Genomic DNA, 23,350 nt, shown 5'->3' on the forward strand with positions numbered 1-23,350 from the left:
GCAGCGACGAGACAGACCCTGCGTTTAATACCTCCGTGTTAAGGTTCGATTCGCTTCTATGTAGCTAACAATATACATTTAAGTCCATTCCACTTTTCATCTATGAATAATTTATGGTACAGTTTAAATAAAAAAAAAATGTAAAAAAAAAAAAAAATTATACATAGGCATACATATTTATTTCCATAAGGCCCGTCGGCCACAAAGATTTGATCCACATTTTTTTTTATTTTTTATTTAATGTAATACTGTCTATTTCAAATAGATTTTTCTACTGGAAAAATATTCCCCTTGATCCTCACAGCTACAGAACGACTTGGTCTACAACAAAGTATTTTTTCTTTTTTTATTACAGGTTTCAAGTATTCTGGAGTTTGTTTTTTTTTCTTTTTTTATTATTATTATTTTTTTTCTTTTATGTGGTTTCGATAACGCATGCATACTGTAAACAGACTAATAATTGCTTCGCGGTCGTATGGATTGAAACGGAAATGTCGTTTTGTTTTAATTTTTAATATATATTTATGTATATTCTATATATATATGTATATCACTTCTAATAAAAGAAGCCTTTAGATAGAAATATATTTTCTTTTTTTTTTTTCTTTACTACTTGCAGCAAAGTAACAGTTATGTTTGTTGCAAAAAAAAAAAGTCCAAAAAATAAAAGGAATGAAGCACAGAAATACTTTTGAGGACTTCATTTTTTTTCTCAAAAACTATCCTGAAATTGCTCTATCCGTAATAAATACGTGGGGTGATGTTTGCGGCTGGAGCGGACTTGCGCGCTCTAAGTGCTGTGTGTGATATTGGAATTGAAGACGGACGTGTGATCAGGGAGCGAGTGCATATTAGATATATCTATATATTGTATCTATACGGACAAGACAGCTCTGGCAGGACATGAAGTATTGCCCAAAGGGGTAAAGTACTGATATAACCGGGGGGGCCAGAGAAGCGAGGTGGTGGTCCGGCTATAGTAATACTGGCGGAGGCAGGATAACATAGTACATTTACGATACACAGAATGGAAGTATTGGATGACGGTAGCTTATATACAGACACAGGGACGAGCCCAGGACACCGCGCCGCACGCTGCCGGACCCCCAACACTTTAAACATACAGCTTCTATTCTGACAAGATGTGGACGAAAGACACAGGGAAGACTCCTTTTCGTTCTGGATTTCCTTCGATGTGACCGATCTAAAAATGGAGAAATAAAAAGTTCAAAAATCAGTCTTTAATTATTTCCACCATAAAATATACCGGTGTCTATCCACTTCCCAGTAGTTATACCAGGGCCTCTATCCCCCTAACAGTCGCAGCTGGGCATCATCCCCTTCTAACACAGATACAGCAATGTCATCCAGTAGTTATGACCGGGCCTTACATTTCACATGACCGTCACAGAAGAACTTCTTCCTTTCTCCCACTTGTCTTTGCAGTGCATCACAGCAGCACAGTTTTGCCCTTAATGGTTCCCAACAGGGCCGCGCCCTCACACCCGGCAGGGCCGCGCGCCCTCACACCCGGCAGGGCCGCGCGCCCTCACACCCGGCAGGGCCGCGCGCCCTCACACCCGGCAGGGCCGCGCCCTCACACCCGGCAGGGCCGCGCCCTCACACCCGGCAGGGCCGCGCCCTCACACCCGGCAGGGCCGCGCCCTCACACCCGGCAGGGCCGCGCCCTCACACCCAGTAGACCAGTAGAGTTTCTCGCCATAAGGGCACAGTCAGTCAGCCGTATAAATTGAACAGAGATCAGACTGCAGTGCAAGGACTGGCCGCCTGCTCTACTGACTCGAGCATGACAGCATTATGTATATCTATGTTGCTGTCACGCTCGGGTCAGGAGAGCCGCCAGCCGTTATAATCTTGACCGATCTAACTGCGCTCTTAGGCTATGTTCACACGCTGCGGGTTTTGCTGCGGACCCGCAGCTGTTTTGCAGCTGCGGGTCCGCATCCTTTTTCCATGTAGGTTACAGTACAATGTAACCTAATGGAAAACAAAACCCGCTGTGCCGACGATCCTTTTTTTTCTGTGGAAAATCCGCGCGGATTTTCTGCAGAAAAAAAGAAGGAGCATGTCACTTCTTGGTGCAGAATCGCTGCGATTCTGCACCCATAGAAATGCATTGAACCGCTAACTTCCCGCATGGGGCTGTGCCCACGTTGCGGGAAGTTAAGCGGATAATGTGCCGATGGTACCCGGGTGGAGGAGAGGAGACTCTCCTCCAGGCCCTGGGAACCATATTTGGGTGTAAAAAAAAGAATTAAAATAAAAAATAATGCTATACTCACCTCTCTGCGCTGCCCGCGGCGTCCGGTCTCAGTTGCTGTGCCGAACAGGACCTGTGGTGACGTCGCGGTCACATGACCGTGATGACGCCGCGGTCACATGACCGTGACGTCACGAAGGTCCTTGTCGGCACAGCCGCTTGCAGCACCGGGGAGATCGCGACGTCAGAGGGTGAGTATAACCAATTTATATTATTTTTTACATTACTATTGATGCTGCATATTGCTGCATATGCAGCATCAATAGTACAGCAGTAATCCCGCAGCGGAAACCGCGGAACAAACCGCGATAATCTGCAGGGATAACCGCAGCGGTTTTGCCCTGCAGATTTTCAATTCCGCTGCGGGATTAACCCGCAGAGGAACCCGCAGCGTGTGAACGTGGCCTTAGGGTACAGTCTCACAGTGGCACTTTGGTCGCTACGACGGCACGATCCGTGACGTTCCAGCGATATACATACGATCTCACTGTGTCTGACACGCTACTGCGATCAGGGACCCCGCTGAGAATCGTACGTCGTAGCAGATCGTTTGAAACTTTCTTTCGTCGCTGGATCTCCCGCTCTCATCGCTGGATCGGTGTGTGTGACACCGATCCAGCGATGTGTTCGCTTGTAACCAGGGTAAACATCGGGTTACTAAGCGCAGGGTCACGCTTAGTAACCCGATGTTTACCCTGGTTACCACTGTAAATGTAAAAAAAAAAAAAAAAACACTACATACTCACATTCCGGTGCCTGTCATGTCCCCCGCCGGCGGCTTCCCGCACTGACTGTGAGCGCCGGCCGTAAAGTAAAAGCAGAGCACAGTGGTGACGTCACCGCTGTGCTGTGCTTTACGGCCGGCACTGACACAGTCAGTGCGGGAAGCAGACGGCGCTGGACGTGACGGACATCAGAAGGTAAGTATGTAGTGTTTTTTTTTTTTTTTTTTACATTTACAATGGTAACCAGGGTAAATACCGGGTTACTAAGCGCGGCCCTGCGCTTAGTAACCCGATGTTTACCCTGGTTACCTGGGGACTTCGGCATAGTTGGTCGCGGGAGAGCTGACTGTGTGACAGCTCCCCAGCAACCACACAACGACTTACCAACGATCACGGCCAGGTCGTATCGCTGGTCGTGATCGTTGGTAAATCGTTTAGTGTAACGGTACCCTTACACCAAGTCATCACAGCATGGCCTCACTAATCCTAATTATCCATTTGCTGCATTAAGACAGCAATGTTCCTACTTGTGGGATCGGGTCCCTAACCATTGAACTCACAGGTAATACAAGGCTTCCTGTTACGGACACTCACCCACCACTCGTGGTCCTCTTCACCTGTCACTATGATCACCTCCCCCTCAGAGAACGTCAGCTCGTCATCATTGTCCGCTTGGCAATCGTATATCGTCTTCGCTCTCTTCATCTTGGTTTTCCCCTTGAAAAAAAAAAATCAAAACATGAAAAGATATATACCCTGTGTATACAGGAAAATCTGCTACTCATCAGAGATGCATCTTGTTGGTGGTGCAGAGTCAGGCAGGTTACACAGCCGGCATCTGTAACAGCAGCGATCAGAGCTGCATTTAGACCAAACAAGGTCGCTGGTTCAAGATCCCCAAAATGGCTAAAAAAAAGTTTTTAAAACTATAAAAAAAATATAAATGTTTTAATCACCTTCTTTTTTCCCAGGTAAAAAAAACATGAAAGATTTCAAAAGAAAATTTGGTATAGCTGCATCCGTAAGAAATCTGATCAAAATGTAAAATTACTCTGTAACGAAGGTAAACACCATAAAGAGAGAAAATTAGAATTGTCAAAATTACTGTTTTTCAGTTGCAGCACCTCCCTAAAAAATTCAATACGAAGCAATCAAAACATTCTATTTTCCACAAAAACACCAACAATAAACATGTCAGCTTAGGCCTCTTTCACACTTCCGTCTTTCAGCTCCCGTCACAATCCGTCGTTTTTTGAGAATGCAGGATCCTGCATTTTCCCATAGACTTGTATTAGCGACGGATTGTGAAGGATGGCCGTCCGTTTCATCTGTCGTGCACTGGATCCTGCATAAAAAAAATGGTCCGTCGGGCAGAGAAAACATTCAGAGGAACGTTTTTTTCTGCACAACGGAAAATCGGTCAGCGACGCATCCTGCACTGCCCGTTACTGGCTACAATAGTAGCCTATGGGCACAGGATGCGTCGCTGCCTGTGAAAAGCAGGAATCCAACGACGGGTCCCGTCTTTTCATAGAGAGCATGCGTGGAAGAATTTCCCATCAGTGAAATTCTCTCTCGCTCGCTTTCTCTTTTTACTATTGATGCTGCCTATGCAGCATCAATAGTAACAAGATATAATGTTAAAACTAATAAAAAAAAAACAGAAACAAAATATTCTCACCTACCGGCGTTCCCGCGCAGCGACACCGATGCTCCCGGCAGCTAGCGTTACTTCCTAGTAATACATTGCGACTTCTCGCGAGATTTCGCAATGTATTACTAGGAACGCTAGCTGCCGGGAGCATCGCTGGGCAGGAACGCCGGTAGGTGAGAATACTGCGATTTTTTATTTGTTTTAACCTGGTTTGTGTTGTGTATGCGTTTTCGCAGCGGAAAACCGCTGCGAAGACGCATACACAACAGGTGCACATAGGCTCGACGGGTCCGTCAGAAAGACAGGCCCAGTGCACACATTTTCCACAATCTGCACAGTATCTGTCATTTCAACGTCTTGACGGATGTGCAGATTTGGAAGACAGAAGTGCGAAAGAGGCCTAAGAGCGCAAAAAACACTCCAGAACCCCACAAAGGTCCATCAACAGAAAAATGTAAAAATAAAACCCAAAAACCTTGTGGTTTAAACATAATGTAGGCAAAACAGGAAACCCCCTTTAAGGGGAAAAAACCCCAATCAATTGGTAGAGAAAGGTTGAGCTTGATGGACCGAGGTCTTTTCTCAACCTATGTAACACCTGAAGGTTCTGCTACATGGAGGCCACACCTACCACCTTTGCCATCTGTGATGGGTAACACTTACTGTGTTGATTTTGCGAGGCAGTGGCACCGGTGTTTCTGGAAGAGGTGGAGGACCGTCACTGGAAGCTTCGGAGCCCTGTTTCTGGACAGGTGTATGGTTGGCCGGCTGCGAGTTATGAATCACCTCGGATGGAGGCTGAGAATTCTGGTTTGCCTCCGGGGTTGGAGGTTTGGGGGCTGGCTCTGCTACGGGCGCTTTCGGCACCAGGTCTGCCAGGTTGGGTTTGGGTGGAAGATCCTTTAGTTGCGGCTTGGGAGGTAGATCTCCGAGTTGCGGCTTGGGTGGCAGGTCTCCTAGCTGAGGTTTAGGAGGCAGCTCTCCAGGCTTTGGTGGTAGATCTCCCATGTGTGGCTTTTGCGTGAATTCAGAAGGTTGCAGCTTTGGAGGAAGATCGGCAAGTTGTGGCTTGTGAGGCAAGTCTCCCGGCTGCGGTGACTTCTGGAAGATGTCCGACTGCGGGTTGTACTTGTCCATAGAGAGATGGTGAGTGGTGTCTATCTTTCTAAGAGCCACTTTGAAAGAGATTGTAAAACAAGTAGATGAGAGCGGGAGATGGGACATTACACTACGGTTACAGCCATCATGTAATAACCTTATTAACGCCAACATAAAACATCAAGCAGCCAAGTGATTAAAGGGGCTCTATCTACATCCACCGGAATTTGTTCTAGGAAATTCGAGTTATCCAGCATTGGAAAAAAAAAAAATTATGCTTCTTTACTGGAAACAGCGCCTCTTTTGCTCAATGGGCGAACGTGGTATTACCGCTCATCCCCATTCAGGTTAACCCCTTAACAACCAGTGTTTTCATCCTAAAAAATCAGAGCAATTCTGCAGACACTGTCTTAAAAGTTATATAAAAAAAAAAAAAATAATAATAAATTGTCTAAGGCTGATGTGATTATAACTGTTTGAATTGCACCCCCCATCTAAAAATAAAAAGTATTAAGTTTAAAAAAAAAAGAAAAAAAAAGCATATTTAGTTTCTCATCATCTGTTGTAGTCCAATTCATCAAAATAATTTTTACCTATACAAAAATCAAAGCATCAGAATTGCTGGTTTTCGTCGTTGTTGTTGCGGTGCCTCCTCTCCCCCACAAGAAAGCAAGACAATGTGATCAACGCTTTGTAATGTGCCAGCAAAAACTACATAGTAATAAACCTCTCACACAGCGCTACTGACAGAAAATAGGTCTCAGAAAATAGCGACACAAACCAATTTTTTTTTACAAATTAACAAATTTAAAAGCGGTTACTAAAGTTAAAAAAAAAAAAATGTAAAAAATCTATAAAAGTCGGCCATCATCGTAATCACACTGACCAGGTGATATTTACCGTAAAATGAACGCTGTAAAAAAAAAAAAAACACTAAAAACAGTATCGGAATTACATGTTTTCTCTATTTCACCGCACTTGGATTTTTTTTTCCTATAGGTAAAATGCACGGCGTCATAGAAAAGTACAAAAAATAAACAACAAAAACGACAATGTCGAAGGGAAAACAAATAAGTTATGGCTCTTGGAAAAAAGAGGAGGAATAAACAACAAAGCAAAATAATCCGTTCATCCGTTTACAAGTCCAAATCGGGTAAATGAGACTGAGGTGTAATACCACAGACAAACAATGGACAAGGGGGGCGCTGTTGCCGGACAAGATTACTTTTTTAACCCCCTTTAATAAACGATGTGATCTGATTGCTGCCGGGTAGAGCTGAGCGATTCTCCCCATCACCTCCTTTTCGGCCGCTTTCAGGTCACCCGGCACCACTGCTGACTAGGCCTCATGCGGTCACGTGAGTCAGCGATGGTGCCAGAGAAGACCCAGAAATGGCCGTAGAGGAGCCGAGTACAAGTGTTTATTGCTTCTTGTAACCCCCTTTCACAGTAAAATCTTGGTCAATTAACCACACATTAACCCCCTCAATATCTGAATTCCTTAGAATCCAACTTTTGAGGGAAATTCTTTGAGAAACTGATCTGTTTCGCATCGATTCACTCAGCTCTCCGCATTGTGGCCCTGACCTGTTGCTATGGAGACGAGGCCTAGCTGCCTCGTTATCATCAATGGCGTTGTCGGGTGCCATGTCAGCTTCCTCAGGTCTTCTCCTGACAGACTGTGAGGAGGCCACAACCTCCCTCCATCCCTAAACGGCCACAGTATAACCAGATCGTACATTGCAGCCCATAGACGCAGGCTAGGACTTACCTTTCTGAGGTAGTTTTGGCAAAACTCGGGGCCCTAATGTTGTTTTTGTCGTCCCGGTGCTGAATTAAGGGGAACAATAAAATAAAATACATAAATAAAAAAAAGGAGAAAAATAAAATAAAAATTAGAAAAAAAAAACAACAAAAAATCTTCAACTCCACGACAGATTGCAGAAAGCGGATGGGTTGCTATGGGAAAATGAAGGACCCTATAGCTGCCATTTTGGTGATCCTATGAAGCCTGTCGCTGGGGCTCCATAGGGGGTCAGTAATTTTACTACATACCTATAGAGGTTAAAGTCCAAGGAAAAAATAATAAAAAAATAATGTTTTAAACCATATAAAGATATACAAAAGTTTCTATTATTACACTTTTCCCAATCCAAAAAAAATAAAATAAAAAAATAAACATATTGGGTAAAAATAAAATAACAAAATAAACATATTGGGTATCACCACGGCCATAAAAGTCAAAATATTTTTTATTTTTTACAAAGGTCTATATTTTTTTCTTTTAGTGGGGAAAAAAAAACAAAAAAAGAAAAATACAAGTTTGGTATCCCTGTAATGGTACTGACCTGGAGACTCATTTTCCCGGGTCACTTTTACTGCAAAACGAGCGGCGTAAAAATAAAAACCCCCAAAAAAACTATGGTGGAATTTAAGTTTTCATTTCATCTCACTTGGAATTTTTTTTAACTATTAAAATAAATGGTGCTGTTCAAAATTAAAACACGGTTTGCTAAAAATAAGAACTTGTAAAAAATAAAAAAAATAATAATAATAAGTGTTAGAAAAAAAATAAAATTGTTGCTGTGGGATTAGGTTGATCTGCATTGGCCCTTGAAGACTCATCCTAAAAAAATTGTTCTGATTTTTTTTCACTGCTTAAATAAAAAGTAACCGTACATGTTTATTATCGGCGGAGAATCCCGCTGACAGGGTAATATTACTGCAAAATAAATACCGGAATAGCAAAACGCAATGTCAGAAATATGCAATTTCACCACTCTTGGAATTTTTTTCACATTATTTAGTACATTATAGGGTATAATGAACGATGCCACGCAAAACTACTGCTCGACCCTTCAGAAATCAGCCCTCATACGACTATGTGGACGAAAAAAGAAAAAGTTATGGCTTGTGGAAGAAGGGAAAGAAAAAAAAAAAAAAATGAAAAAAAACCACCCAGTCGGGAAGGAGTTAAAAGAAAATGTCATCCAAAAATGACCTTCTGTTTAAGTACAGGCGGTTTTCCGCACCAAAGAAACCTTTCCGCTAAACAGCTCAAAACAGCAAATGATAGTTTGTGGTTTGCCCTCTAGTGGCCATTGTCAAAACTGCATTTTATGAATTAATTTTCGGCACGTACCTGGCAGAGTGCGTCAGTCTCTCGAACTTATTTAGGGTTTTCTCTCCAGGGCTGTGCCCCGTGTCATTACCTGGTGAGGGAAACACAGAGAAGTGAATATGAGAAAACTATCAGTCACATAATGGGGCAGCTTCAATATTAAAGAAGAACTGGTGCGGAACAGCTAGTAGGAAGCAAAGGAGAAAAGAAAACATATAAGGAAGTGAAGGCGGCAGCTTTCCCAGAACATTGCAAAAATAATGGATCCCGTAAAGATATAAACCAGCGCATGTAGTTTACAACTTGTCCACTAGGGGGACATAATGCAAGATCACAGCAGAGAGTACTAAGGACAGAGCGGCAGACAGGAGGAGGAGAAATGGTTAATGTCAGAAGCTCTGTACAGCCTTGTGCCTGGGCTGAACCACACGGAATTCTAAAATTAAAGATTTTTATAATTTTTTTTTTTTTTTTTAATGATGATTGTACAGGTTTTGAGGCATTTTGGGTAAAGGCAAAGCTTTCCTGTACACAATTATTAAAAAAGAGGACAATTTTTCCAGGAACAGCGCCATTGTTCTCTAGAGGCTATGTCTGGTATTGCAGTGCATCATCATTTACTGGACAAAAATAATGTAGTTTCTAGCAAAAAAAAAAAAAAAGCCTGGTCACAAAATGAAAAAAAACCAACAACAAAAAAAACTCCCCCCCAAATAAAAAAAAAAAACTATAGATGCTCTTTTCCAGAAGGACCACTGGGCTGGTTTCTGCTATAGCAGCATTTATATGGTTATGAGCTGCAATACCAGGCACAACCTATGTATATGAGTGGCGCTGTTTCTGGAAGGAAAGGAGCCAGGTTTCTTTTTTTAAATGTAATGCAGCTCCTTTAAGACCTAGTTTGCAAGTTATCCCCCATCTGAGTTTGTTGGGAATCTGACCCCTGGTAACCCCACCTACCCTGAGAAGGGCGTTCTGCAAAGCCCCTTCTAAATGGCGTAAAGGGAGTCCCCACCCCGTTTAGACGAGGCACTGCACAGCTCCATTCCTGGCATCTGTGAAGGTCCCAACAGTCAACCCTAACCCCAACCCTAACCCTAACCCTAACCCCAACCCCAACCCCAACCCTCCAGCCATGATAACTCCCAAACTTGGTCCAACTACTTAAAATAAAAATCCATTTGGCGACGTTTTGACTCAAAGATTTCTGCAACTCCCATCATCCGGCCCATAATATGGGTCCTATGCATGCCCAACCTTCCAGCTGAACATTGGTACTGGCCCTTTAAACAGACCACAGAGTGCCGCCCACCAGACCGGCCCACGAGGATCCACTTAAAGTATCTCCTTGGCTGTACAGGAGCAGGAAAGTAAGAAGTGACAGATATCCTTAAGGATGGGAAGTAAAGCGCAGAGCAGAGACAGAGTCCAGCAATGGTCGGGTCTGGATCCCCGTCACCTTCACGACTCACCCCAGGAAGCCGAGCCCTTACTATGAGGCAGCGGGCTGGGCGGATCGGAGAGCGTTCGTTTGTGTCCGGGGGGTGGGGGAGGAGCTTTCTTCTTGGATAAAGTGGAGTTGCCGCTAGGGGATTGGGTGCTTAAAGGGAATGTGGATGTAGGACCAGATGAAGCTAGAAAATCACACACAAAAACCGTGACTGTAACTCTTATCTTTCCCTGAGCTCCTCTGTGCTGATTTATGACCACATCAAAGTGGAGATCATGTGATCAGAAATCAACAAGGAGGAGCCCAGAAAAATACAGATAAAATAGCATCAAACTTCCCGTCACAACAAGCTCGCTGACAGATTCTTGGGTAACTCATTCTGTAAAAAAGCCAAACTACACCATGCAGTCACAGAGGTGCGGGGCTGGCACCGGGGTAGTGCGAAGACATATCTTACTGTAAACGCCAAGGGTTCCGTTCCCTGACTGCAAGCAGAGATCTTTCTATAGTGATCCGAATATAATTAGTGCTGTAACTTCTCATTATGTCACCATCTCTGCTTGCTGCCAGTGAATGGGAACATATTGGATTTTACATCCACAGAGTTAATTACTGCACGAAACCTACATTTTCTCAGCGGAGGACACGCTGTAATGTAGGTGAGGCCACAAATACTGAACGTGTGAGTGTGCGGACGAGGCCTGGTGCTGCTGCGGAACCTCACCTACACAGATACAATGTAACAAATCATAAGCAGGACTTAGTCAGCATCTCATTAATGGGGCATAAATGGGGACCCCAACGATCCGAAGGATGATGTCCCCTTACAAGCATGTGGCGGCGGGGCCCACTGAGCTTCACTCATAGGAGCCACGTCGGTAGATTAAGGTCCCTAGGCCATGGTCCTGCCAACTTCCTTGGCCAGCTCTTGAATGTCTACATCGATTTTAAAGGTTCCTGAGATGTCAGGATGCCGGCATTCGAGCGCCGGACACAGAAGTTGACGGGACCTTAGTCTTGCTGCAGCGGATCGTCGTCGTCTTTAATGAAAGACTGAACACCCACCCTGATCTGGTCTCCTTTACACAGCTGATGGTTCGTTTCAATGTATTAGTATAAAACAGTTTACCAATAATAATAATAAAAAAAAAAGTAATCCGACAGGAAAAAGGGAACCTCTAGTGCCATAATAATCATTGAGAAAAGTGACTACAGTGGGCTCCCACCACCACCGCGCGCCCTCACCATTTATACGTATAGTGACACTTGATTCCATTTTTCATCTGAAGCCCCCTGTAATGGTGACGATCATTCGCATCTTCCGCCAACATACCTTTGCCAGTGTTCCTGGGGGGCAGCGGAGGGCCGTCCGTGATGGGGGACGTCGGCGAGTCTGTGCTGGTGGACATGAAGATAGTGTTGGAGAAGGCTCCGTACGACAGTCTCTGCTTATCCCGCGGAGTGCTGAAGCCCGGCAGCGACAGCTTGTCTTGGGGGGAGATACTGGAGGAGTGGCAGAAGCTCTGGGGTCTCGGGGAACGCTCCTTCTTGATTGGACTCGGCTTTTTAGGAAGACAAACAAATGATATGTGTTACTCCTAATACTGTGCTTCCGTGCTTGTCCCCTACGTCAGTGGCTGATCGCTCCATTATGTGGCTGCGTCACCTTGTCGTCTAAGTCGTCGTCGCTCTCGTCGATCTCCTCCTGCCGCAGGTTCCAGTCGTACTCCACATGGAGATGTGGATTCAGCTTCCCGGCCATGGCTTGTGACAGCTGAAAAAAACCAGTAATTAGAAGTGAAAAACTCCCATCATCCGCACTCACTGCACAGACACTATGGGTACAGTAGTACGCCATCAAGAAACAGAGTGCTACATGGAAACAACACCCCCACAAACACAGAGACCACTCACCAGATCCTCGCACTGCGCCACCTTCAATCTCCTCGCCATGTCATGCGCTGTCTCACCGAGCTGGCTCACTGCAAGAGGAGGAGGAGAGTTACAGATCTATAGACATATCCAGGAGAAGGTCAGATTCTGTGTTATCTGCTGTGTGTACAGGAGGAGGAGGTGAGCTGTGACATCACCTATTGTGAATGGTGGATCCTGTGTTATCTACTGTATATAGAGGTGTTATCAGTCATTGTACAGGAGGAGGTGAGCTGTGACATCACCTATTGTGAATGGTGGATCCTGTGTTATCTACTGTATATAGAGGCGTTATCAGTCATTGTACAGGAGGAGGATGTGAGCTGTGACATCACTTATTGTGAATGGAGGATCCTGTGTTATCTACTGTATATAGAGGTGTTATCAGTCAGTGTACAGGAGGAAGAGGTGAGCTGTGACATCACCTATTGTGAATGGTGGATCCTGTGTTATCTACTGTATATAGAGGTATTATCAGTCATTGTACAGGAGGAGGAGGTGAGCTGTGACATCACCTATTGTGAATGGTGGATCCTGTGTTATCTACTGTATATAGAGGTGTTATCAGTCATTGTACAGGAGGAGGTGAGCTGTGACATCACTTATTGTGAATGGAGGATCCTGTGTTATCTACTGTATATAGTGGTGTTATCAGTCATTGTACAGGAGGAGGAGGTGAGCTGTGACATCACTTATTGTGAATGGAGGATCCTGTGTTATCTACTGTATATAGAGGTGTTATCAGTCATTGTACAGGAGGAGGATGTGAGCTGTGACATCACTTATTGTGAATGGAGGATTCTGTGTTATCTACTGTATATAGAGGTGTTATCAGTCAGTGTACAGGAGGAAGAGGTGAGCTGTGACATCACCTATTGTGAATGGTGGATCCTGTGTTATCTACTGTATATAGAGGTGTTATCAGTCATTGTACAGGAGGAGGAGGTGAGCTGTGATATCACCTATTGTGAATGGTAGATTCTGTGTTATCTACTGTATATAGAGGAGTTATCAGTCATTGTACAGGTGGAGGAGGTGAGCTGTGATATCACCTATTGTGAATGGTAGATTCTGTGTTATCTACTGTATATAGAGGAGTTATCAGTCATTGTACAGGTGGAGGAGGTGAGCTGTGACATCACCTATTGTGAATGGTGGATTCTGTGTTATCTACTGTATATAGAGGTGTTATCAGTCATTGTACAGGAGGAGGAGGAGGTGAGCTGTGGTGCTAAAGGGAGTCATTTCCCTAGATACATTTATCACTTGTCAACAGGAAGGATTATATGTGCATGATCACTGGGATTCCGGGAATGGGAGATGTAAAGTCCTGTGTGTAGATGTAGGGGTAGTGCACATGTACCATCCCTTCTTTACTGTTTATGGGAGACATTCACTGCTGCCCCCATAGACCCTCAGAAGTGAATGAAGTGCTGGTTACTAGTGATGAGTGAATATACGCATTACTCGAGATTTCTTGAGCAGGCTCGGGGGTCCTCCGAGTATTTTTTAGTGCTCGGAGATTTAGTTTTTCTTGCCGCAGCTGAATGATTTACATCTGTTAGCCAGCATAAGTACATGTGGGGGTTGCCTGGTTGCTAGAGAACCCCCACATGTAATCAAGCTGGCTAACAGATGTAAATCATTCAGCTGAGGTGAGGAAAACTAAATCTCCGAGCACTAAAAAATACTCGGAGGACCCCCGAGCGTGCTCGGGAAATCTCGAGTAACGCGTATATTCGCTCATCACTACTGGTTACATCTTCACACACAATCATTTTATCATTGTTTAATTTCTTCCTAAATGCAGAATCACACAAGAGTATTCTCAAAATCAATGGGGGTCCCGGCCGTCCTACACTGCTAATAAGTGATAAATGTATGTAGTGTGACTACCCCCTTTAATAAACTGGGGCTTAAAATGGCAGCGTGAATCACAGGGGCAGGTATATGGGGAGTGCAACCTGCAGAACTGTGAGTGCAGCTTCGGATGTGAGTGGAGTCGCAGACATGAGCACTGGTATAGCGGTGTGCCATGTTTCGGGCTGCACTCCTCCGGTCTGACAGTGCGGACGGACGCGCTCCTCACCCAGGTCAATAGTTGGTTTTCCCCTCAGCAGCAGCTTTAAACATTCGGGCTTGTTATAGATACAGCAGTAGTGCAGCGCCGTGTGGCCTTTCCCCGTCGGCTTATCTAGGTTTCCACTGTGGATGGAGACGTGAGAAAGTGAGAGAACAGCAACACCAAACACCGCTCCACGGGACTGAGAAAAAGTCAGTAAACGGGAACATTCTTCCTTACATCCACCTTCTACCTGCACTGACACATTGTAGCAAAATGACGACAGGAAACAGGTTTGTGCTAGCTCACAGAGGAACACCAAATGTAGCAAATCATCAGCTGTCAGATGTAACAAAAAAAGTTAAAAAGTTTAAAAAAGTTTAAAACAAAGTTTTAAAAAAGATAAAGTTTAAAAAAGTTTAAAAAAGGAGAAAGTTAAAAATGAGTTTAATAAAGAGCTAAAAAAAGAAAAAAAAGTTACAAATAGAAACATTAAAAAAAAGATAAAGTTTAAAAAAGATTTTAAAAAAGTTTATAAAAGGGAGGAAAAAGTAGAAAAAAAAAAAAGTTTAAAAAGAAAGTTTAAAAAATGTAATAAAAAAAAAAGCTTGTATCACCCAGCTTTCAAAGTATAAAAATAATAAAGCGTATTTTACATCAATCTGAAAAAATATAAAACGCCATAAAGAGAAGAAAAATCAAAGCCATCCATTTTTCAGTCTACTCACCTCCCTAAATAAATACAAGTCCTCACACATCTCCTATCAGAGCCTTAAAAAGCTTTAAAAAAATCCCCCAACAAACAGAATTCCTTTTTGTTTTCACCATTTTATCCCACCTGAAATTTTATTTTTTCATTTTTAAGATCATTATATATATTTATATTAAAAGGAATGGTGGCAATTAAAAGTACAACTCGCTCAGCAATATAAACAAGCCCTTGTATGACTGTTGGAGAAAAAATAAATAAATAGAAAAGTTTTGGCTTGTGGAAGAAGGGGAGGAAAAAAACTGAAAGAGCAAAAAAGGAAAATCATCAGTTCATGAAGGGGTTAAAGCTGTACAGAATGAATAATCTCAGAGCCCTTTATTCCAGAAACAGCAGCGCCATCTGTGGGTCTTGTCTGGTATTGCATCTCTGCTCTGTTGAAGTAAATAGGGGCTAAGCTGCAGTACTAGACACAACCTACAGGCGGGAGTGGTGCTGTTTAGGGAAGAAAGCAAACATGTTTTCAATGCCCAGACATCTCCATCAAATTTCTATTTCCTAAAGGGAAACATTTTGATTTTTGAGATTTTCCGTGCAGACTGTGATTTAGTAAAACTCTTTTCCAAGTACCTTAATTAGTAAATTCTGAATCTAATCTATGAGCGGCGAGTGGGTACAAAGAGTTTCTATCTTTCTCTGGAGGACCCGCCCGCTCCTGTATTACACAGATAATCCGCTGATATGAATGGACGGTGTAATACTCCATTTCTCCTGCGGGTGTGCTGTAGGGAAACTTAACACTTGCTGCCAGTAAGGGCCACCGATCGCTGGGGTTCCCAGAAAGATCACGTTGCAGAAAGAAGAAATAATACAAGCTAATAATAAAGGACAGTAAAACAATTCTCACCAGTTTTGTACTAAGAAGTCAACTAAGGGAAGGGACGTGTGGTCGGCAGTGCGCACCGCAAAGTGGAGAGCTGTCTCACCAGGCTCCTGCAAGACACAAGACACGATCAGCAAACCTCTGACGTCAATCCCCTCTGCCAAGGGAGCACAGACGAGAAGTCCCAGTATGGAGGCAATATTGCATTAGGGAATTGCATGATGAGCGACTGTCTAATAATTTATATAAGGCATTTATTATAAATACTGGCAATGTACAATCTAATGACTGGGGTACTAGCACCAGATCCCTTCTTTTTAAAGGGGAAAGCGATATAAAATCGGGAAATACTCATATTGCAATAGTAATATTTAAAGGGTTTATGTCGGGTACTGCAGCACAGCTACGAGTGTAGTGAATGGGAGCTGAGCTGCAGATCCTGAGAACGGCCACTACACACTGGGCTTTTCCGGCTCTGCAGACTGTGTACTTCCGGTGGCCATGGTGTGGATGACGGGTGCTGGAATCCCGCCAGTCTCTTACCTATTATCATTATCCAGGACTACCCCTTTATAAATTGCTAAAAAAAGGTCATAAAACTCATACATATCCCAATGCAATGGATTAAATTAGCTTCAAGCCATGGGGCTTCCCAAGAGCAGTTCCTCAGGGGCGGTCCCATGATTAGAGGCGGCAATGACAATGCCTGTCTAGATAAAATCATGAGGTCAGAAGGATTTCCTCACCTGCCCCGATTCTAACAGTGGTTCTAGGATCTCAACTCCTTCTGCATAGACTTGGATTAGTGCAAGTAAGTCCCTTGATTTCACAGCCTCGAGCAGCTCGCTCTGCTTCTCCGCCCCTGAAGAGCACATCCTCCGACAGAACTTGTGCTCCACGTATTTTGCGGTAATGAATTCTTTACGTGCAGTCCTAGGATGAAGAGAATAGTATATATACTATATATACATACAACCGACCAGATATACCGTTCATGGCGTTCCTGACCTCCCATCCTACACCCGTAAACTATAATATGGGTCCAGGGGGCGAGGGGCTGGATGTTGTACACCGGGGGCTAGAGGCTGGATGTTGTACACCGGGGGCGAGGGGCTGGATGTTGTACACCGGGGGCGAAGGGCTGGATGTTGTACACCGGGGGCAAGGGGCTGAATGTTGTACACGGGGGCGAGGAGCTGAATGTTGTACACCGGGGGCGAAGGGCTGGGTGTTGTACACAGGGTTGAGGGGCTAGATGTTGTACACCGGGGGCAAGGGGCTGGATGTTGTACACCGGGGGCAAGGGGCTGGATGTTGTACACCGAGGGCGAGGGGCTGAATGTTGTACACCGGGGGGCTAGGGGCTGGATGTTGTACACCGGAGGCGAGGGGCTGAATGTTGTACACCGGGGGCGAGGGGCTGAATGTTGTACACCAGGGGCGAGGGGCTGAATGTTGTACACCGGGGGCGAGGGGCTGAATGTTGTACACCGGGGGCGAAGGGCTGGGTGTTGTACACAGGGTTGAGGGGCTGGGTGTTGTACAGCGGGGGCGAGGGGCTGGATGTTGTACACCGAGGGCGAGGGGCTGAATGTTGTACACCGGGGGCTAGGGGCTGGATGTTGTACACCGGAGGCGAGGGGCTGAATGTTGTACACCGGGGGCGAGGGGCTGGATGTTGTACACCAGGGGCGAGGGGCTGAATGTTGTACACCAGGGGCGAGGGGCTGAATGTTGTACACCGGGGGCGAGGGGCTGGATGTTGAACCCCGGGGGCGAGGGGCTGAATGTTGTACACCGGGGGCAAGGGGCTGGATATTGTACACCGGGGGCAAGGGGCTGGATGTTGTACACCGGGGGCAAGGGGCTGGATGTTGTACACCGGGGGCAAGGGGCTGGATGTTGTACACCGGGGGCAAGGGGCTGGATGTTGTACACCGGGGGCAAGGGGCTGGATGTTGTACACCGGGGGCAAGGGGCTGGATGTTGTACACCGGGGGCAAGGGGCTGGATGTTGTACACCGGGGGCGAGGGGCTGGATGTTGTACACCGGGGGCGAGGGGCTGGATGTTGTACACCGGGGGCGAGGGGCTAGATGTTGTACACCGGGGGCGAGGGGCTAGATGTTGTACACCGGGGGCAAGGGGCTAGATGTTGTACACCGGGGGCAAGGGGCTGGATGTTGTACACCGGGGGCAAGGGGCTGGATGTTGTACACCGGGGGCAAGGGGCTGGATGTTGTACACCGGGGGCGAGGGGCTAGATGTTGTACACCGGGGGCAAGGGGCTAGATGTTGTACACCGGGGGCAAGGGGCTGGATGTTGTACACCGGGGGCGAGGGGCTAGATGTTGTACACCGGGGGCGAGGGGCTAGATGTTGTACACCGGGGGCGAGGGGCTAGATGTTGTACACCGGGGGCAAGGGGCTAGATGTTGCACACCGGGGGCAAGGGGCTGGATGTTGTACACCGGGGGCGAGGGGCTGGATGTTGTACACCGGGGGCGAGGGGCTGGATGTTGTACAGCAGGGCAAGGGGCTGGATGTTGTACATTTGGGGCAATGGGACCAAATGAGAACCTGCGTTCAATGATGAAGCAGAGTGTCCGATACTTCTCTTTATTGTGGGAGTATATGCCCTTTATTCCAATATTACAGTGTGCAGTGTCATCTTATCACGTTACTTACATGTCGCTGGAAGAAGTAGGTTTTGGTGACGGAGAAGGTAGATTCCCTTCCATAATTTCATTGAAGCTATTGTTTCCTACATTCTTGGCCAGCTGTAAACAAGCACAATCCGAGCAGTGAGGGGGCAGACATAAGCCGTGGCGTCACATGCACAACGTGGCAAAGAAATCAATGCATTCAATGTGTTAACAGGGTCCTCAACTTTGTATCTGACATGCACCTAAAGGAAAGCAGCTGTGCGGGACTTATATATGGATGAACTGTCCTTTGGAAACGTCATCATTATCAGTTCGGTGGGAGTCCCAACATCCCCCCAGCTAGTGCTGCGGCCACGGGAAATAAACAGTGAGTGGAGTGGAAACAGCCCAGCTCCATACACTCTATAGGGGACGAGCGGTACTGTCCCGAAGCTGTGCGGACCGCCGCTGTACACTGGGGCACTTCCAACTACTGCACTGATCTGATATCTCAGCCTTGGACAATCCCTTTAATTGTTAGTACATTAGGAAGCTGCCAAGAACTCGGACTCCTCAGATATACGTAACTTCCTTTACTACTGATCCTCCCATAATTCATAGGCTACGAAGCAGCAGATGTGGACGGCCACCCACCCACCCACCAGGGCCCTACACCCCAATCCCAAACACCTGATGGCGTCTAGCATATGTCGCCCCACCATCAGTAATACTCACCAAGAGTTCAGAAGTGCCTAACTTGTCAAGTTCCAGAGACTGGATCCTAGAGATGTGAACCCCCATTTCCCTATGTATGCCAGAGCACTCTATACACGTCAATATCCCCAGGTTGGTAGACAGCCAGGTCGGATCTGTGGGAAGAAATGGACACAGAGGGTCACAACGGGATGCATGGGATAAACCGCCAGTGCAGTGAGGAGGATGCTCAGTGAGATGGCGCTCTGATTAGAGACGTTAACATAAAAACTGTAGAAAAAGCATCATCCCGCTGACCTCATCGCCTACGATTGTCCATCCGCTCTTTTTGAGCATGGAGATGATCCTTATACCAGCACTATAGGTGCAGGAACTTCCTTTCCTTTGCTTCCGAGCAATGTCCAATGATGTCTGCCGGAACTGAAAGACCACCTATCTGCTTTATGTGCAGCCTGATAAGCAGGAAAGTGCAGGCAGAAAGACAAGTCCTCTCCCACTTCTTGTAGAAAAACAAAGAATTGACATAACTTCAGAGACAAAAATATGCCTCCATTTCTTGTAGAACCCAGCCTCCACTTCCACTTATAGAAAGATAAAGCCCCACCCTTTTTCTTATAAAGAGCAAAAGACCTGCATCTCCTCCTTGTAAAGAGGAAAAGATCTGGACACGTCCAGTAGCGAGGCAAAGCCCCAGCCAAATTCCTGTAGAAAAGCGAAAAACAGCCCACAATTCCTGTAGAGAGACAAGGATATGCCTCCGCTTCTGACAGACCGGCCCCCCAATGTCTTGTAGATAGAAAGCTCCCCCCCCCCGTACTTTCTTTTGAGAGACAAAGGCCAGCCCCCACTTCCTATAAAGATAAAGCCTCACCCCCACTTCCTATAGAGATAAAGCCTCGCCCCCACTTCCTATAAAGATAAAGCCTCACCCCCACTTCCTATAAAGATAAAGCCTCGCCCCCACTTCCTATAGAGATAAAGCCTCACCCCCACTTCCTAGTGAGATAAAGCCTCGTCCCCACTTCCTATAAAGATAAAGCCTCACCCGCACTTCCTATAGAGATAAAGCCTCACCCCCACTTCCTATAGAGATAAAGCCTCACCCCCACTTACTACAAAGATAAAGCCTCACCCCCACTTACTATAGAGAGATAAAGCCTCACCCCCACTTACTATAAAGATAAAGCCTCACCCCCACTTCCTATAAAGATAAAGCCTCGCCCCCACTTACTATAGAGATAAAGCTTCACCCCCACTTCCTAGTGAGATAAAGCCTCGTCCCCACTTCCTATAAAGATAAAGCCTCACCCCCACTTCCTATAGAGATAAAGCCTCACCCCCACTTCCTATAGAGATAAAGCCTCACCCCCACTTACTACAAAGATAAAGCCTCACCCCCACTTACTATAGAGAGATAAAGCCTCACTCCCACTTACTATAAAGATAAAGCCCCACCCCCACTTCCTATAAAGATAAAGCCTCACCCCCACTTCCTATAAAGATAAAGCCTCGCCCCCACTTCCTATAGAGATAAAGCCTCGACCCCACTTCCTAGTGAGATAAAGCCTCGTCCCCACTTCCTATAAAGATAAAGCCTCACCCCCACTTCCTATAAAGATAAAGCCTCGACCCCACTTCCTATAGAGATAAAGCCTCGCCCCCACTTACTATAGAGATAAAGCTTCACCCCCACTTCCTAGTGAGATAAAGCCTCGTCCCCACTTCCTATAAAGATAAAGCCTCGCCCACTTCCTATAGATAAAGCCTCGCCCCCACTTACTATAGAGATAAAGCTTCACCCCCACTTCCTAGTGAGATAAAGCCTCGTCCCCACTTCCTATAAAGATAAAGCCTCACCCCCACTTCCTATAGAGATAAAGCCTCACCCCCACTTCCTATAGAGATAAAGCCTCACCCCCACTTCCTATAGAGATAAAGCCTCGTCCCCACTTCCTAGTGAGATAAAGCCTCGTCCCCACTTCCTATAAAGATAAAGCCTCACCCCCACTTCCTATAGAGATAAAGCCTCGCCCCCACTTCCTATAGAGATAAAGCCTCACCCCCACTTCCTATAAAGATAAAGCCTCACCCCCACTTCCTATAGAGATAAAGCCTCACCCCCACTTCCTATAGAGATAAAGCCTCACCCCCACTTCCTATAGAGATAAAGCCTCGCCCCCACTTCCTATAGAGATAAAGCCTCACCCCCACTTCCTATAGAGATAAAGCCTTGCCCCCACTTCCTATCAAGATAAAGCTTCACCTCCTCTTCCTATAGAGATAAAGCCTCACCCGCACTTCCTATAGAGATAAAGCCTCACCCGCACTTCCTATAAAGATATAGCCTCATCCGCGCTTCCTATAGAGATAAAGCCTCACCCCCACTTCCTATAGAGATAAAGCCTCGTCCCCACTTCCTATAGAGATAAAGCTTCACCCCCACTTCCTAGTGAGATAAAGCCTCATCCCCACTTCCTATAAAGATAAAGCCTCACCCCCACTTCCTATAGAGATAAAGCCTCGCCCCCACTTCCTATAGAGATAAAGCCTCACCCCCACTTACTATAGAGGGATAAAGCCTCACCCCCACTTCCTATAAAGATAAAGCCTCACCCACACTTCCTATGAGATAAAGCCTCACCCCCACTTCCTATAGAGATAAAGCCTCACCCACACTTCCTATAGAGATAAAGCCTCACCCCCACTTCCTATAGAGATAAAGCCTCACCCCCCACTTCCTATAGAGATAAAGCCTCACCCACACTTCCTATGAGATAAAGCCTCACCCACACTTCCTATAGAGATAAAGCCTCACCCCCACTTCCTATAGAGATAAAGCCTCACCCCCACTTCCTATAGAGATAAAGCCTCGCCCCCACTTCCTATCAAGATAAAGCTTCACCTCCTCTTCCTATAGAGATAAAGCCTCACCCGCACTTCCTATAGAGATAAAGCCTCACCCGCACTTCCTATAAAGATATAGCCTCATCCGCGCTTCCTATAGAGATAAAGCCTCACCCCCACTTCCTATAGAGATAAAGCCTCACCCCCACTTCCTATAGAGATAAAGCCTCACCCCCCACTTCCTATAGAGATAAAGCCTCGTCCCCACTTCCTATAGAGATAAAGCCTCACCCCCACTTCCTATAGAGATAAAGCCTCACCCACACTTCCTATGAGATAAAGCCTCACCCGCACTTCCTATAGAGATAAAGCCTCACCCCCACTTCCTATAGAGATAAAGCCTCACCCGCACTTCCTATAGAGATAAAGCCTCACCCCCACTTCCTATAGAGATAAAGCCTCACCCACACTTCCTATAGAGATAAAGCCTCACCCACACTTCGTATGAGATAAAGCCTCACCCGCACTTCCTATAGAGATAAAGCCTCACCCGCACTTCCTATAAAGATATAGCCTCATCCGCGCTTCCTATAGAGATAAAGCCTCACCCCCACTTCCTATAGAGATAAAGCCTCACCCCCACTTCCTATAGAGATAAAGCCTCGTCCCCACTTCCTATAGAGATAAAGCCTCACCCCCCACTTCCTATAGAGATAAAGCCTCGTCCCCACTTCCTATAGAGATAAAGCCTCACCCCCACTTCCTATAGAGATAAAGCCTCACCCCCACTTACTACAAAGATAAAGCCTCACCCCCACTTCCTATAAAGATAAAGCCTCACCCCCACTTACTATAGAGAGATAAAGCCTCACCCCCACTTACTATAGAGAGATAAAGCCTCACTCCCACTTACTATAAAGATAAAGCCTCACCCCCACTTCCTATAAAGATAAAGCCTCACCCCCACTTCCTATAGAGATAAAGCCTCACCCCCCACTTCCTATAGAGATAAAGCCTCGTCCCCACTTCCTATAGAGATAAAGCCTCACCCCCACTTCCTATAGAGATAAAGCCTCACCCCCACTTCCTATAGAGATAAAGCCTCACCCACACTTCCTATAGAGATAAAGCCTCACCCACACTTCCTATGAGATAAAGCCTCACCCGCACTACCTGTACAGAGGCATAAGCTGTCTTGGCCTCTGTTTTTGACACCTGACAACAGGTAAGGGC

The 23,350-nt window shown here is 45.8% G+C and overlaps 1 protein-coding gene across 3 annotated transcripts in view; it reads right to left on the bottom strand.

The window, feature by feature from the left end:
• Nucleotides 1-373: 373 nt before the first annotated feature.
• ASAP1 (ArfGAP with SH3 domain, ankyrin repeat and PH domain 1) overlaps nucleotides 374-23,350 on the bottom strand; it is a 220,630-nt gene continuing 197,653 nt past the window's right edge. For 2 of the 3 annotated variants that reach the window (XM_077271236.1, XM_077271237.1), the window contains 14 exons: nucleotides 19,295-19,428; nucleotides 18,603-18,694; nucleotides 16,662-16,848; nucleotides 15,940-16,025; nucleotides 14,351-14,466; nucleotides 12,244-12,311; nucleotides 11,996-12,103; nucleotides 11,663-11,891; nucleotides 10,352-10,513; nucleotides 8,901-8,970; nucleotides 7,530-7,588; nucleotides 5,324-5,835; nucleotides 3,601-3,723; nucleotides 374-1,204 (listed from right to left, as the gene is read on the bottom strand). In XM_077271236.1, coding sequence (XP_077127351.1) covers nucleotides 1,130-1,204; nucleotides 3,601-3,723; nucleotides 5,324-5,835; nucleotides 7,530-7,588; nucleotides 8,901-8,970; nucleotides 10,352-10,513; nucleotides 11,663-11,891; nucleotides 11,996-12,103; nucleotides 12,244-12,311; nucleotides 14,351-14,466; nucleotides 15,940-16,025; nucleotides 16,662-16,848; nucleotides 18,603-18,694; nucleotides 19,295-19,428 — 2,021 coding nt within the window. In that variant the 3' untranslated portion in view covers nucleotides 374-1,129. The remainder of the gene's footprint in view (nucleotides 1,205-3,600; nucleotides 3,724-5,323; nucleotides 5,836-7,529; nucleotides 7,589-8,900; nucleotides 8,971-10,351; nucleotides 10,514-11,662; nucleotides 11,892-11,995; nucleotides 12,104-12,243; nucleotides 12,312-14,350; nucleotides 14,467-15,939; nucleotides 16,026-16,661; nucleotides 16,849-18,602; nucleotides 18,695-19,294; nucleotides 19,429-23,350) is intronic. The other variant, XM_077271238.1, reaches the window with a different exon arrangement.

Source organism: Ranitomeya variabilis, chromosome 6 (assembly GCF_051348905.1).
Source record: "Ranitomeya variabilis isolate aRanVar5 chromosome 6, aRanVar5.hap1, whole genome shotgun sequence".
Classification (NCBI taxonomy): domain Eukaryota; kingdom Metazoa; phylum Chordata; class Amphibia; order Anura; family Dendrobatidae; genus Ranitomeya; species Ranitomeya variabilis.